At 37.8% G+C, this 13,851-nt stretch overlaps 1 protein-coding gene and 1 long non-coding RNA gene across 5 annotated transcripts; one reads left to right on the top strand and one right to left on the bottom strand.

The window, feature by feature from the left end:
* Nucleotides 1-3,031: 3,031 nt before the first annotated feature.
* On the bottom strand, nucleotides 3,032-7,806 carry LOC122033684 (transcription factor PIF3-like). 3 transcript variants are annotated; one of them, XM_042592803.1, is made up of 9 exons: nucleotides 7,666-7,806; nucleotides 7,241-7,400; nucleotides 5,951-7,112; nucleotides 5,751-5,852; nucleotides 5,552-5,617; nucleotides 4,129-4,194; nucleotides 3,614-4,060; nucleotides 3,353-3,450; nucleotides 3,032-3,263 (listed from the first exon to the last, which is right to left on the bottom strand). In XM_042592803.1, the coding sequence occupies exons 2-8, from the start codon at nucleotides 7,303-7,305 to the stop codon at nucleotides 3,430-3,432; spliced, it is 1,929 nt and encodes a 642-aa protein (XP_042448737.1). In that variant the 5' UTR covers nucleotides 7,306-7,400; nucleotides 7,666-7,806; the 3' UTR covers nucleotides 3,032-3,263; nucleotides 3,353-3,429. The 3 variants fall into 3 exon arrangements, with proteins under 3 accessions (XP_042448737.1, XP_042448736.1, XP_042448738.1); XM_042592802.1 differs by lacking the exon at nucleotides 7,666-7,806 and adding an exon at nucleotides 7,510-7,651; XM_042592804.1 differs by lacking the exon at nucleotides 7,666-7,806 and having other exon boundaries at nucleotides 3,032-3,253; nucleotides 7,241-7,383.
* A 24-nt stretch (nucleotides 7,807-7,830) lies between these two features.
* Nucleotides 7,831-13,418, top strand: LOC122033685. Of its 2 annotated transcripts, XR_006126621.1 has the most exons (5): nucleotides 7,831-7,957; nucleotides 8,707-8,825; nucleotides 10,143-10,349; nucleotides 10,745-10,844; nucleotides 12,854-13,418. It is a non-coding gene; the product is annotated as an uncharacterized LOC122033685 (long non-coding RNA). The 2 variants fall into 2 exon arrangements; XR_006126620.1 differs by lacking the exon at nucleotides 12,854-13,418 and having other exon boundaries at nucleotides 10,745-11,178.
* The last annotated feature ends 433 nt before the right edge of the window (nucleotides 13,419-13,851 follow it).

A 13,851-nucleotide genomic window follows, 5' to 3' on the forward strand; every position in this document is an offset into this window, starting at 1 on the left:
TTATTGTCTTAGTTTTACTTGATTGAATTAATTTAAGTTAATTAATTATTATTTTCACTATGCTAAATTGATTTAGTTACTAATGAGATAACTCTCACCCTAAGGGCCCCTTCAAGATTGCCCATACGATCTAGAAGGGAGGTAGACCTATGATACATTTCGAACACTCTAGGAATTGATCCCATGACCTATTGTAGCAACATCACATGTAAGTATCAATTGTGCCAGCATGTGAAGGTATTTGAAATTTGAATCTTGGTCCTCTTATTACTTTTTTGAGTATTTTACCATTGACCCTTGTGTGATTCCTCTTAAATCATATACTAGAGAGGTGAGTGGGGGACACAATTTCTAAATGAACTTCTCATTCATTAGATAAAAAAAGATCGTTAGGATTTCGTGTACCACATTTGTGGGAACCAAAATTCTTGTTTTACTTATTTGAAGTAAAAAAATGGTAACACTCACCTCGGGGTCCCTCTAGGACCACACCATGTGACTTAGAAGAGAAGTAAATTATGGGGAGTTTCGTCTAGCATAATAATCCTTTGCATAGGGTCAGGCGACTTGAGATGCTTTTCGTACACGCTGGGAATCGCTCGTTGAGGTAAAAAAATTCTTGTTTACTTAAACTAAATGTAGTTATTGTAAAATTTACAAAGTTTCATTATTACTAGTAGATTCATTGGTCCAATTCAAGTAGTTTAATAAAGAAAATATATGAATATCGATCATCTGTGACCAAATAGACATATCGAAGAATATATCACGTAGTGGCGGAATGAAGAGAAAAAAATAATATAATTGACTAAGAATAGATGCAAAGCTAATAAAAAAATTAAGCTATAGATACATTTTCTTCCTATTCTCCACTGAACTCTTTGCCTTAGGTTCATAGTCCACTTGAGTCTTTCTTGTTTATTACTACTATTAGTATTTTATATCAATTTTACCTTCAATATTAAACTTTTCTTTGATTTTCATCGTGATATTCTTTTGCCTTCAATATCCGTTGTTATTGAAATTTGAATTTTGATCCTCTTATTTGTTCCCAAGTATTTTACCACTATATCACATTTGTGAAAATAACTTTAATCCATATTTGAATGTAAGGGAGAACAACTCAAGTTCTTTACGCAAAATCATTTTAAATCCCCCTGTCTATAGGATTCAATTCCTCCCTTTGAAATAAACTCAACATACAAGTTTAACTAATTCCTTTTTTTCATTTCAAGCTAATGATAAAAAGGCTAATGCTCAATTTATTACGAAGGATAAATCATTAAAAAGGAGGATTATAAAAAAAATAAAGATATTACCCATTGTTTACTTGAGAACAATTATCCAAAAGGGGCTTCCATGGATATGGATATAACTGAGTTGGTACATAGATTATCACAAAAGAATATAGATCAAATTTTTTTGAACAATTTTTTAGAGCATCCATACCAACTTATTTATCCAAAATATATAATTTAGGGTAAAGAAGTTATTTTATTAAATTTAGATATCCACTTTCAACTGCACTGAATATCAATTTCCTCTTTTTTTCTCTCTCTTCTATAATATTTAGGGAATGTAATCCGTTCTCTAAATTTAGAGAAGTACTATTCATAAATACTAAATTTAGGAAATGATTAAGGTAACTAATGTAAAAGTTTTTTAACTACTCTATCTAAAATTTTAAGTAAAATCTTTAGATAGGCTAACGATGTAGAGGTTCTTAGGGAATAAGATTTCTCCCATCTAAAGAGACGCAACTTTGCCACTATAATTTATTTCCCTTCTAAGTGTCTTGGACGGGCGTGGAGGGGTGTCTCAAGTGTGCGCATCACCTTTTTACCATAAGAATTATCCAAAAGAGTAAATAATTTCTCTTTACTCATAAAATGTCATTTATCTGGTTGGTTAGATCATTTTTTAAAAAATAATTAACCATGTTGGTAACATCAAACCTCGCGTAATTGATCCGATCCCATGAAAATTTCTTATAGGCCACCAAGATAAATCGGGAAGCACATGACTCAGTCTCATGAAAATTTTTCATCAATTATCAAGATAAATCAGGAAGTACATGTGGTGGGCGACACAGAAGCCCAATCCCTTAATTGTAAGTTTAGTTTGGAGATATTTTTTTTTTTATAAATACATCATAACTGAGGATTAAATTATGAATATCTAAGAAATAACTGAATGTCCCTGCAGCTGCACCACCCCGGGGCTGGTTAGATCATTTATCTGGTTGGTTGGATGATGAAAGATTGGAACTTTGGGCGCACCTTATAAACAGAGTATAATGGTAAACAAAAAAACCCTAAATGCTCATTTTTGGGGTCTATTCAATCACTGTTGCGAGCCTTCATCCATGCCTCCTCGTCCCTCCCCCTCTCCGACGTCGATCGCTAATGGACGACGGCATTGGTCGAAGTCCATGGATCTGCATCGCGTCGTTGATGGATTCCAATGCCTCATGCCGATCCTTAGCAGAGCTGTAGAAGTAGAAGAGAAATCCAAGAACACCGACGGCGGTTTTCCGCTCCGTGATCTGTGAGTACCTCCTTTTGAGTTTTGGTCCATCCGCAACATTTCTGAGTTTCAACGTATGGTTTACGCTCCTTGTTGAGTGTTCTTGAATAGATCGTAGTCTAGGATTTCTCCAAGCAATGCAGTTGTCCATCAAATTACACCGGTATTTTCATTTCCTTTCTCTGTCCTTAATCCTTGGCCACTGTCGAATCTTTGCACAGAGCGTAGCAATAGTAGTAGATACACCAGGAACCTTTGTACAAGCTCTTGATTTTCCTGTCATGACCCCTCCAACATCACATTATCCATTTGGCTAATGAACTAACATATTCATCTGTTAGCCTTCCTTTCTGCCTCTTACGCATAATATTTTTAGCAATCGTACATGCATCAATAACCCTTATGGAACTCTGTGATTGATTATGTATCTACTCTCTCATTCATCACACTATTCATTTGGCAAATAAACTAACATGCTTATCTGTTAGCCACACAAACGCAAGCATTCAATAACCAAAAATAAGGGTATATTGCTAGAGAAGGATTTGTAGACGATGACAGCGACAAATCATTATGTTGGGTGCATAATGATGTTTTCACTAGTTACATTTGCCAGAGCAGCAATGCTAACTTGTTTGAGATTAGGTCTGGCAATTTAATGCACCATCTTTTCCATGGAGTGTCCATCCGCAAGCACTGTTAATTGCAAATGACTAATAACTGGAACCTGTTAACCACTGTTGGACAATCAATACATATGATTTATATCCTTATTTGCTAGTAAGTTGCTCAAAATCTCTTATTCCAAGTTTCTACAAAGACGCACCTTTTGCACGGCCTGAATACTCCATCTATCTACTTGGATCGAGATGTGGAGCTTTTTCTCTCTGCCACTACTGATCATCATAGGCAATCTTTTGTTATCTGGTTGCAACAATGAATGCAGACAAATTAAAATAGTTGATAAAGGAAAGAAGAACTAAGCGTGATTGCTTAATGAAGTTCAATAATGCGACACTGAGTGAGATGAAACCTCTAGAGCATCGAATAACTGGTAAACTTGGTGATCAAGAATGTGGGTGGATACCTGAATATGTGCTTTATCTGTACTTGCGTTTGGTTCTCCATTTAAGTTCTGCTGCTGTTGATGATCACTGGTAATTCCAACAGCATTGTTTGTATGTCCATCGGGCTCAGCATTCATATTCAGAGAAAGTCCTGCTAATGTACCAAATTGCGGAGGCCTGGGCATCAGAACTGGAAATCCCTGACCGTGGACTCCAAACATTGAAGGATTTATAGGTCCTGGTATTCCGTTCATGCAGGATAGCCCTGAACTTGGAGTGCAAGGAAACTGTGGTGCATGCATCGGTGGAATTGGAATCATTGGACAACCTGGGGTTAATCCCATGCTGGTGCCCACTCCAACACCTACCGAGGGGAAATGAGCCACCATTGGTCCGCGCAAGTGTTGCATTGCAGGGGGGAACATCATAGGAGGTGGCATGTACAGCCTACTCCCCATGGACATGATCTGTTTTATATGATAGAATTGCTGAGTTGCAAATCAAACTTGACAAATCCATCTAATAAAGTATTTACCTGAACTTGCATCTGAAGAGTTTTAAGATATTCAATGGCCTCTTCAAGCATTGAAGCTTTGTCCACCTTCAAAAAATGGTATATTTGAATTAGATCATACTTATTTTAGTCACTGACACTGTTACTGGAACAAACTTTGGTTATTTTCCTTGGTAGTCCCCTTGTACTTATGTATGCTATTAATCTGCATAAATATTACAACTATGTCCAATGACAATACCGAATTAGAAGCTATGTGCACGATAATTTAGTTCCCAGAGCAGAGTTCCATTAGCTCTAATGGGATCATGTCTCACTTTGGTCATCAATTGTTTCACCCAAATAAGTTCTCATGTTATTATTAGCATCATGATTCTATACTCTACTTCTGTACATAACCTGATAGTCCACTTTGCTATTTAAGAAAATAAGGTTACCTCCGTAGACAGTTAAGGCTCAAGCAAAAACACAATCCAACACAAATTCATACATGAATGGAATGGTGTGCAATTAATGGATGAAATGAAAGGGAAACATCCAATACATTTCTTTGTTTGGTTGTAATTTAGAATGATATATAGCTAGTTGGATGCTTCAATCTAAGTTTTACCCTTGTATTCATCTAATTCTTCCAACCAATTTAACTTAGATGGTCCATCTGTTTCGGAGTTCCCAATTATCCTCATCCATTTGACACATCTAGTTTCATTGATCTACATGACATTCATGACTTAGTTGATCCACTAAATCGGCTAACTTGCTCAACTTGCCTGGTTCATTAGACATCATTAGCTCAACCAACTTGATTGGCCTGATCTATCCACCCATCTTGTTCGGTTTAACTGAACCAACCATTTACTTGGCACAACCAATTTGCTCTCACTGATCACATGGCTTGGCTAGCTCAACTGGCCTGCCCAATTCACCCATTTTATTTAACTATTTTTAACTTTTGAGATGATAGTTTGTTAATAAAAACTATATTCCATTGAAGTGGAACGAAACTTTTCCCTTTTAAAGTATGAAATACAATTTGTAGAATGAGTCATTTCTTTGAATACATCAATTCCACTCAAAGTATCCATCCAAACATTAAAATGGAATTCTAGAGGGAACAAAGCATTCCGATATTTCATTCATGTGTACCAAGCTCAACCTTAGGTGGGAAATCTTTTGACATTTTAAATATACACTCATTTCGGCATTTTGTTTTCTCTTTCTAACTTTCTATTTGCTTTATATGGAACCAAGGGGCTCAACATTGTTGCAGGTAAAGGGTTAGCCCCGACATCAGGTTATAAGGATAAAATCAGATTATTTTTCTACATATATTTTATTAATCAACATAAATACTACAAGTAGGCCTTTAATACCATTGATATTTTACATTTAGGTACGAAACACCAATAGCATTGCTTTCTACAAAGATTGAAATATAGATTACCTTGTTACAGTTCGGTATAAGCTCTTGTAGTGCACGCATTTTTTCATTAATCCTGTTCCTCCTCCGCTGCATATGGACAGTGTAAACATTCACTTTGTGATCAACCCAACAAAAGAAATAGAAAGCATCTTAGCTAGTTTTTTCATTTATTAATAGAATTTTTTAGAACACTTGTGATGAAATATGCTTGTGTACTCACTCTTTCTGACAAGTTATGAACTTCTGCAGCCCGACCTCGCTTTGTTCTTTCACCACGTCCAGTTGGCGGCTTCCTTATGTCGGCATACTCATCTTGGAGATCCTACACGTATTTGCCTTGGCCAATTTAGAAATGGAAATCCAATAGTCCGTTCTTTTTTTTTTTTTTTGGCAAAACTAGTGTCGTTATCACTGACTTACTTCGCTGTGGCTGAGGTAATCAGAGTCTTCTGCATCATATTCTTTTCTCTTTTCACCATGTTTGGGTTCATTAGATGCAGCTACATTGATATTCCCTGAACACATAGACGAAGATGGCATAACTGCTTCAGCATCTTTTCTGTTGTCATGCCTACAAAGAGCCACACTGGCTGCGAAGCTTGAACTTGGAAGACCATCTGGCAAGTTAGTACAATTCTTACTGCTCCTCAGAGTATCTTCCCCACTGATTTTATTGGAAAATTCAGCTGAGCCTCCTCCTTGAAGATTCTTCATGGATGATCCCAATTCCAACCTGAGTGGACCAGAGCCTGATTGCCCTGGTACCTTGTTAATATCCTTACTGCCACTATTACTTTCAACTGGTCTCAAAGTGACAGGATTGCTGCTTGGAGTAAATGCCTTCTCATTGCTTCGCGATCCAGCATAACTATGGGGGTTTGCTTTAGCAAGTGCGGTGGGTCTTGCAAAATGTGAGAAGTTCATCAGAGTTCCCATACCGCCTTGTTGCTGCTTCTGCTTGGAACTCGCTGGTCCCTGATTCTGCAGCCTTCTGTTGAGTTCTTGAGCTACATTATTATCGCTACTCCTGATGTCAACTACTGTTGACTTGGAATTGAGAGCTGAAGCTTGGAATTGCTGTGGATGGCTGGTTCTTATTCTGCTCGAACCCAAACTGCTCCATGTAGGTGTTTTTGGAACATGGCTATGTTCCACATTGTTTGACCTTCTAATTTCTTGATTTAACCCCACGGTTCGACCAGTTCCAACAACATTACTCCTGTGGGTTGATAGAGGATTCACATCAAATGCAGAGAACTCATTCAAGAACTCAGCGCAATAATCATTCTGGAGAGTCTCACTTGGCAAAACTTCCTCAATTGGATAACTGATCCACGGCACAATATCATCATCTTGAGCATTCTCTCCGTTGTCAGCGGAATTTCTTGACAGCTGATGGTCATCAACTGCACCAGGATGAGGAAATTTACCAACTTTTTCCCTGGTATCCTTTTCTTGAACAGTGCCATACCGGGAGGAGAAGGCACCGCTTGGGAATGAGCCCTTTCTCGCCTTACTGTTCTGGTTCTGCATCACAATCTGACCATTCTCCCATGCTAACTCGGCGAATTCATCATCAGGTCTTATCACAAATCCATGTAAAAACAAGGTAAGATATCATTCCGGAGCATGCAATGAGAGACAGCAATAAACAAGAACAGAAATGAACCAAGGCATCTAGCAGTCAACTTGGATAAGTTGTACACTTACATAGAGAACAGGTCAGATGTGCCATTTATCATCCTTGATTGTATGGTTTCTTGCTTTTGCCTCATCGTCCAGGGAAGGAGTTCATGATATAAACGGAATCTATTTTTACGTCTCCAGAGATACAATGTTTCAGCTCAGCTTCCAGATCTCACACTGAGACCTGCAGAAACACAGAGATGCTTCAGCCAAAGATTCAAATTTTCTTACTAGAACAGAAGAAAGATCCAAAATTTCTTGCCAGAAAACAGAAAATGGATCACAAATATTACCCAAAGGACGAAACCGAGCACACTCAAAAGCACTAACAGCAAGTTAAGACTCTTGATCCATACAACAAGAAACCAATTCCTTCAAAAAGTTTAAAATGGTAAAAAAAAAAAAAAGCTTCAACCCTGCAAAAGTGGCTAAAGGGAACAGGAAGCGACCTCAAGTACTACCAATTCCCGAAAAAATTCTTTTCAAATGTTGATATATTCTGAGTGCTCGGCAGCTGGATCTCGACGACAACACCATCAACAGGCAGAGCAGAGCACAAAGGCACAAAGCGAGGTAAACGTCTTGTCTTGGTTTCTAGCACATAGCGCGTATAGTACTCAAGGTACCAACTCCCAGTTCTTATCCTAGCATGAAAGTGTGTGTGACAACTGAATTCTAGAACTGAAGATTACGCCTGCTGTTAACACTGAAAGCAACGTAGTGGTGTACCTGGATGGGCAGGTAGTTATTGCATACCCTATGCTTTTTACCTTTTTCTGTTAACCAACAACCTAATTTAACAAGTTCAATTGAGAACAGACTCAAAGATCAGAGTTTTATTTTTATTTATAATTTAAGCATCCAGTTGTCGTTCAATTAATCTTTTTAGTTCACTTAATGCATACTCATAATTCAGTTTCTAAAATATTTATCCTATTTGAAATTTAAATATTAATCTTTTTATTGCTCAACTTTGAGTGTTTTACTTCATCACCGCAAGTAGTGCATTTTAATATCCAAATATGCACAACAGGGAGGGGAAAAAAAATCAAGTCTATACTGAACCGGCCGGTTTAATCGTTTGCATAAAAACCAAACCAGGAACCCATTGTCCACCCGGTTCATCTACCGGTCCGATCTTAGGTCCACTACATTTTATATTGAGCGTGTGATAGATTGACTTCGTATTCACCCGGAGAGGAAGGAGGCAGTGAGAGGGACACATTGTCATGTTTCTCCCTCGCCCATGATGGTGTCAGCTCGCATTGTGGAGGAAATATCGACCACGAATCAATGGTCTGACATCCTTATCACCTCTGCTGGGCCTGATACTGTGATAATCATTAAAGAGATTTGACTTTCACTTAGTTGAAATCTTATACTAACCTCCCTAGATTTGTAATGTTTGTCATCTCGGCAAGGTTAAGTTTTCAAAGTTAAATCTTTTGAAACATTTCACCAAAACGACTCGTTACATCTTTCTTTTGTAGACGTGGCAATGGCTCATTCTTTCAGCGAGGGCTGCTTCTGGGGCTGCAATGAGAAGAGACTGAAAGGACGTGTGATGGGGACTGTGATGGAATAAGACTGCTACAGAAGGAAAATGGAGGTCACCGACTTTTCTCTCAAATCATTTGGTTTTATCTATTTTGTCCCTTGCTTTGATAAGATTTTGGAAAGTAGTAGCCTAAGCAATTCAGCTATTTATCTTGTGAATACACGGATATTAAAGTTGTGATGCCTGATCCTTATCCACTAGAAATTTATTGGATTTGTGGGATCGGGTCAGAGGGTGACTGGAATAATTTCATATAGAGAAGAGGTAAAATAATCTTGACTAATAGAAGTTCTCCACTTCTCACAAGAGCATTGGCCAATAGAATCTCCATGAACGGGAGATCTTCTAACTGATTATGTCTATGATCAATGGAGACATTAAATGTGATGGGTTAACTGACGGAGCAACTGATGCATTATATGCACAGTCAGTGGAGATCCACCAAGGAGCATTAAATGTGATGAGTCATCACACATTTAATGGGATTCATTACTGAACAAGTTGTTCATCAATGGATGCCTACTGTGACAAAACTACTTGGGCATGGGAGTATCTTCAATTGAGTCACCACTACCATTCTGGTAGAGAGGCAGTCAATCAGATCACATAACTCCCCCAATAGTTTTTCTGCCAAGTTATCATTTTTAATCACTTTAGTGTTCAAATTCAATCATCCATGAACCTATCACTATTGATCTTTCTAGTAGTCTAAATTATGTATGATGCATTATATTGTGTCTGAACCAACTCACCAAGTTGGCGCAGGGAAACAGGAAGAAATAATATAAGTGCTGTCTATTAGCTGGTGATAATTAATGTAACTGTCTGGCTAAAATATAAAGAAGACAAATAATGTTACTACTTGAGCATGGGTTCTCCTGAACCTTGTAGACTTCAAAATAGTTGATCTTTATAAAGGAACAATGCTTGCTTGCTAAAATAATGACCTTTACCAAAGAATTTGCTTGTTCTTGTTAGTTTATTCTTATTACCTTTACCTGACTCAATCTTAAGTAGCTTAAGTTTCAGTTGACTCATCGTATATGTTTATTCATTTAGCTTCTTTAATTTGTAGCTCGGTTTTGCTTAACTCTTCTACTCGTATACTATCTTTGCTTAGAAGGTAGTGACTGCTTTCTATTTCATTTTTTAAATATACTGTCTTTTAATTTGTTAAAAAGTAAATCTAATTATTTAGCCTGTGAAAATCAATAATGGTAAAATCATCTGTTTTTTTTTTTTTTTTTTTATAGTATTATGAAAACACAATTGTCATTGTTGACTGGTGGTGCTTCCGTAATTTTCAGATTTTTTTTTTTATAAAGAAAGAAATATCTCAGAAAAAATCACTGAATGGGTGGTCTACAGGGACCAGTCCGACTTTCACTCTACGTGTCGTCCTCTCCTTCGCCTTCCACAGCGACTTTACGAGGGGGGCCGACGCGACGGATGGGGGCACGTGGCCTTCACGCGAGGTCACGTGGCCACAATAACGAGGGCCCCGCGTCGGCTGAGGTGGACCTACCGAACTGGGCGAACGGCACCCGATGGAGCGTTGGGTAACGACTGGTGCAGGTTAGTTCCTCTACCCGTCACATGCTCCATCATCCACGGCACGCGTCCCATCCACGACCAATCGATCCCCTCCTATCGATTCTTTCCCATTATTTTTTATTTTTAATTTTTTTCCCGCTACCGTACAACAGAGTGTCCAATTATTATGCAAGTATTTATGGTTGGATCACTTGTTATAATATATTTAGAGGATTTTTTTTAAAAAAAAATGGAACTCATAATTATGGGATATTGGATTTTTAAATTGTCAGTTGCGAGTGCTTTTAATATTTTTATTTATTTAGATGATCAATAAAAAATTTCTATGGAACTAAATTAATCATTACAGATTCAATATTATTTGATTTATCATTTTTTTTCATTATCTTTTCACTTATTGATCCTATTTGAAATAGGAGGAGATGATGCGCTGGGTAGGTGACGATATTATTAACCGGAAGAAGACTTTGCATGGAAGAAAAAAGATGATGAGTTGGAGCAGGAAAAGGGCTCCAGGTACCTCTCTTCTCTTCGCACATACTCAAACAAGCCAATAGAACATTAGAGCAAAAATAAGAAAAGAGGTTCCTGGCATATGTCTTTTGATGCTCAAATTAGTAGATAACCAAGTGAAATTTGAAGAAAGACTACGATAAAATTGGGTGAGCGTAGTAGAGAGAAATCTTGTACTTTGCTAAGTAAAGTGGGTAAAAAATGTACCTCCAGTGGAGATAACCCCTCTTTTATATCACCTTTGATAATTTCGTAATGATGAGGTGACAAGGAATATTCAGTATCAGAAGATGTCAGATAATGGAAGGTGTATAGTCTGACATTTGTACAGTTATCTTCCGAGGAAACTTCTGTTATATATATATGAATAATCTTGTGTAATCTCCACAATAATGATAGAAATTGTATAGTCATCTTTGTGAGGAGGTTCTACTGAATGTATATGTTGTAATCGAAGAATATTCTTTGACAGATAGTTGTTATTTTGATAATATATTGGGATTCTCTGACAATGTTATCTCTTGGAATATAATCTGGGTGGATATTTGGACGAACGGGATATCCCGACCGTCTCTATATCCGATCGACTTTGTAATGGGCATAACCTTATGTATTTTACCATTTGAAGAGAGTTAAACCCCATAAGTTTGACCGCCATAAGTATGGTCAGCAATATGCTCGTAGGCTCATGCTGGAGATTTAATAAGTAATGAGGAGTCAAGTCTCGTGTGTCTGGTCAGTTCTAGGACTGACCAACCATATGATGAGAGATTAACTATTGGATAACAAGGTGCTCAGACTCGTAGGTATGACTGACCTTGTGACGATCTGATTTATACTGAAATATAACATTTGTAAGCTGAAAGTAATATTGCAGAAGTGGAGAACTAAATCCCATATGCTCAATCGACTTCAAGGTCGTTCGGATTTAGTTTGTATGTTTTGGTGCTGAATGGAGAGATATGTCTATTAATCCTACCCGACTATAGAGACATTCATCTATAAATTGAGAGCGAATACTAGGCTTAAATACGTCCAGACGACCTTTGAGCCGGGCTAGTATATAACAAAGTTATGCGATGCAAGCCATGATTTCGATCGACGTTTGTGCCGACCAATTGTTTATAAATGGAGTATTGGACCCTTCAATTACGATCGATTTTTAAGTCGGTCGTCCTTATACCGAAGGTCTTAGCGTCAAGTGAGGGGCAAAGCCCTGATGAGAGTGATGCGCTGTATGCCACCTCACTTTGACTTTGATTGTCCTCTCACCTTGACTTTGGCTACCACGTCATATCTGGGTTTGCTAATAACATCTCGTATCACTAGCCTCCCCTTTAAATCTAGTTGAAGGAGGTTTGTAGCCGACTAACTAGACTCAAGTCTTATCTTCGCCCGATCACCCACCTTATTGGCCCGACTGGCTGAATGTTCTTTTGGTCCAATCGTCTAGCCATGTTCCCACTCGCACGTTAAATATCGCGACCAACTTTTATGTTGGAAAGATACTTGTCAGGCTTTTGGCAAGCCAAGTAATGCCAATGATAGATGGGAAGGATTTTTCAGCTTAATAATATTGCTGTCTTGCCCATCATAAGTACCTATTTGTAAGCATCATATGACCCACTACCTCATTCTTTGAAGAGACAGGTGATGCACACTTTTTTTATACGAACCAACGATACTCCCTTCTTTGCAATCCAACGATTGCCAATGATCAAGCTGTTTTAATCAAACATCTGAAATTATAAAGTATCTCATGGCCTCTGTTTAAAAACCCTAAGTAATAAGGAAACCAATCACTTCCGCTTCATCTTCTCTGACCTTTTCTCGGTGATTTTGATGATGTTTTCATGTGTCATTTTATTTTGCTGGAATTGTTTAGTTATGAAGACTATTTTGAATGAGAAATCAATTTGAGAGTTGATTTTTACTAAGCAAGAAATATTTCGAGTTTATCTAATTCATTGCTATTAATTTGTGCTTAGTGTGTTTTAATTTGGTTTTTGTAGGCTAAGAGTTGGATGCATTGCCACATTTGGGTTCACTTAAGCTCAGCTAGCCTGGAAGTTGAACTCAGCTTGCGCTAACCCAATCACTGTGCAACTCAACCGAAGCTAGCTACTGTTGCACTGGGTTCGAACAGAGATTTAAAAGCAGAGCTTTGGCATGCTTCGCCACTGTTCACTATGCTAGTTTCTTCTTGAGAGCATGATCGCGAGCTCCGCTCCACTCCCAGATCTAAGAATCGGTCTTCTTCATCTCTGGCGAACGTTGAGCTACCGACTACCATCGTCCGAAGGTTTGAGCGCATCAGGCAGAGTTTATCTGATCGCGATCTTGTTCCTTGCGTTTCTCCACTTTGCCGCAGATCAGTGGCAGTTTCTTCAATCTTCGATTTTCACTTTCCAACGGAGACGACAGCGGAGTTTTCCTGACATTTCCGATTCCATTCCGACAGTCATTTCACCCGCGACTCTTGAATCGATAAGATCAATCGATCGGGGTAGCAAGTACCGATTACGATCATGTTGAATTGAGAACCGCCTTTCTTTGATCCTATTTTTGATTGTACTAATGCACTATTGAGAATTAGATGAATTCATTGCTGGTTTAATTTCCGGATAACTACCTTTTAAATGATCAAAACCAAAATACTCAATTTCATTTAGAAAACCCAAAAAAATCACTTGAGTCTAGAGTACTCACACATTTGTTAGCTATCCTCGAGAAAAAAATATGACTTGGGATTCCTTACTACAACTATTATCTTTAGTTTCAATATGTTCCAATCTTTATTAATTTTGAAGTGCCTAGTGACATGCAAATGAGTTACATCAATCTTTATTAATTTTAGCATGCCAAGTAATGTGCCAATGATAGATGGGAAGGATTTTTCAACTTAATAATATTGCTGTCTTGTCCATCATAAGTACCTATTTATGGGTAAGCGTCATATGTTCCACTACCTCATTCTTTGAAGAGACAGCTGATGCACGATTTTTTTATA

Source organism: Zingiber officinale, chromosome 11B, assembly GCF_018446385.1.
Source record: "Zingiber officinale cultivar Zhangliang chromosome 11B, Zo_v1.1, whole genome shotgun sequence".
NCBI lineage: Eukaryota > Viridiplantae > Streptophyta > Magnoliopsida > Zingiberales > Zingiberaceae > Zingiber > Zingiber officinale.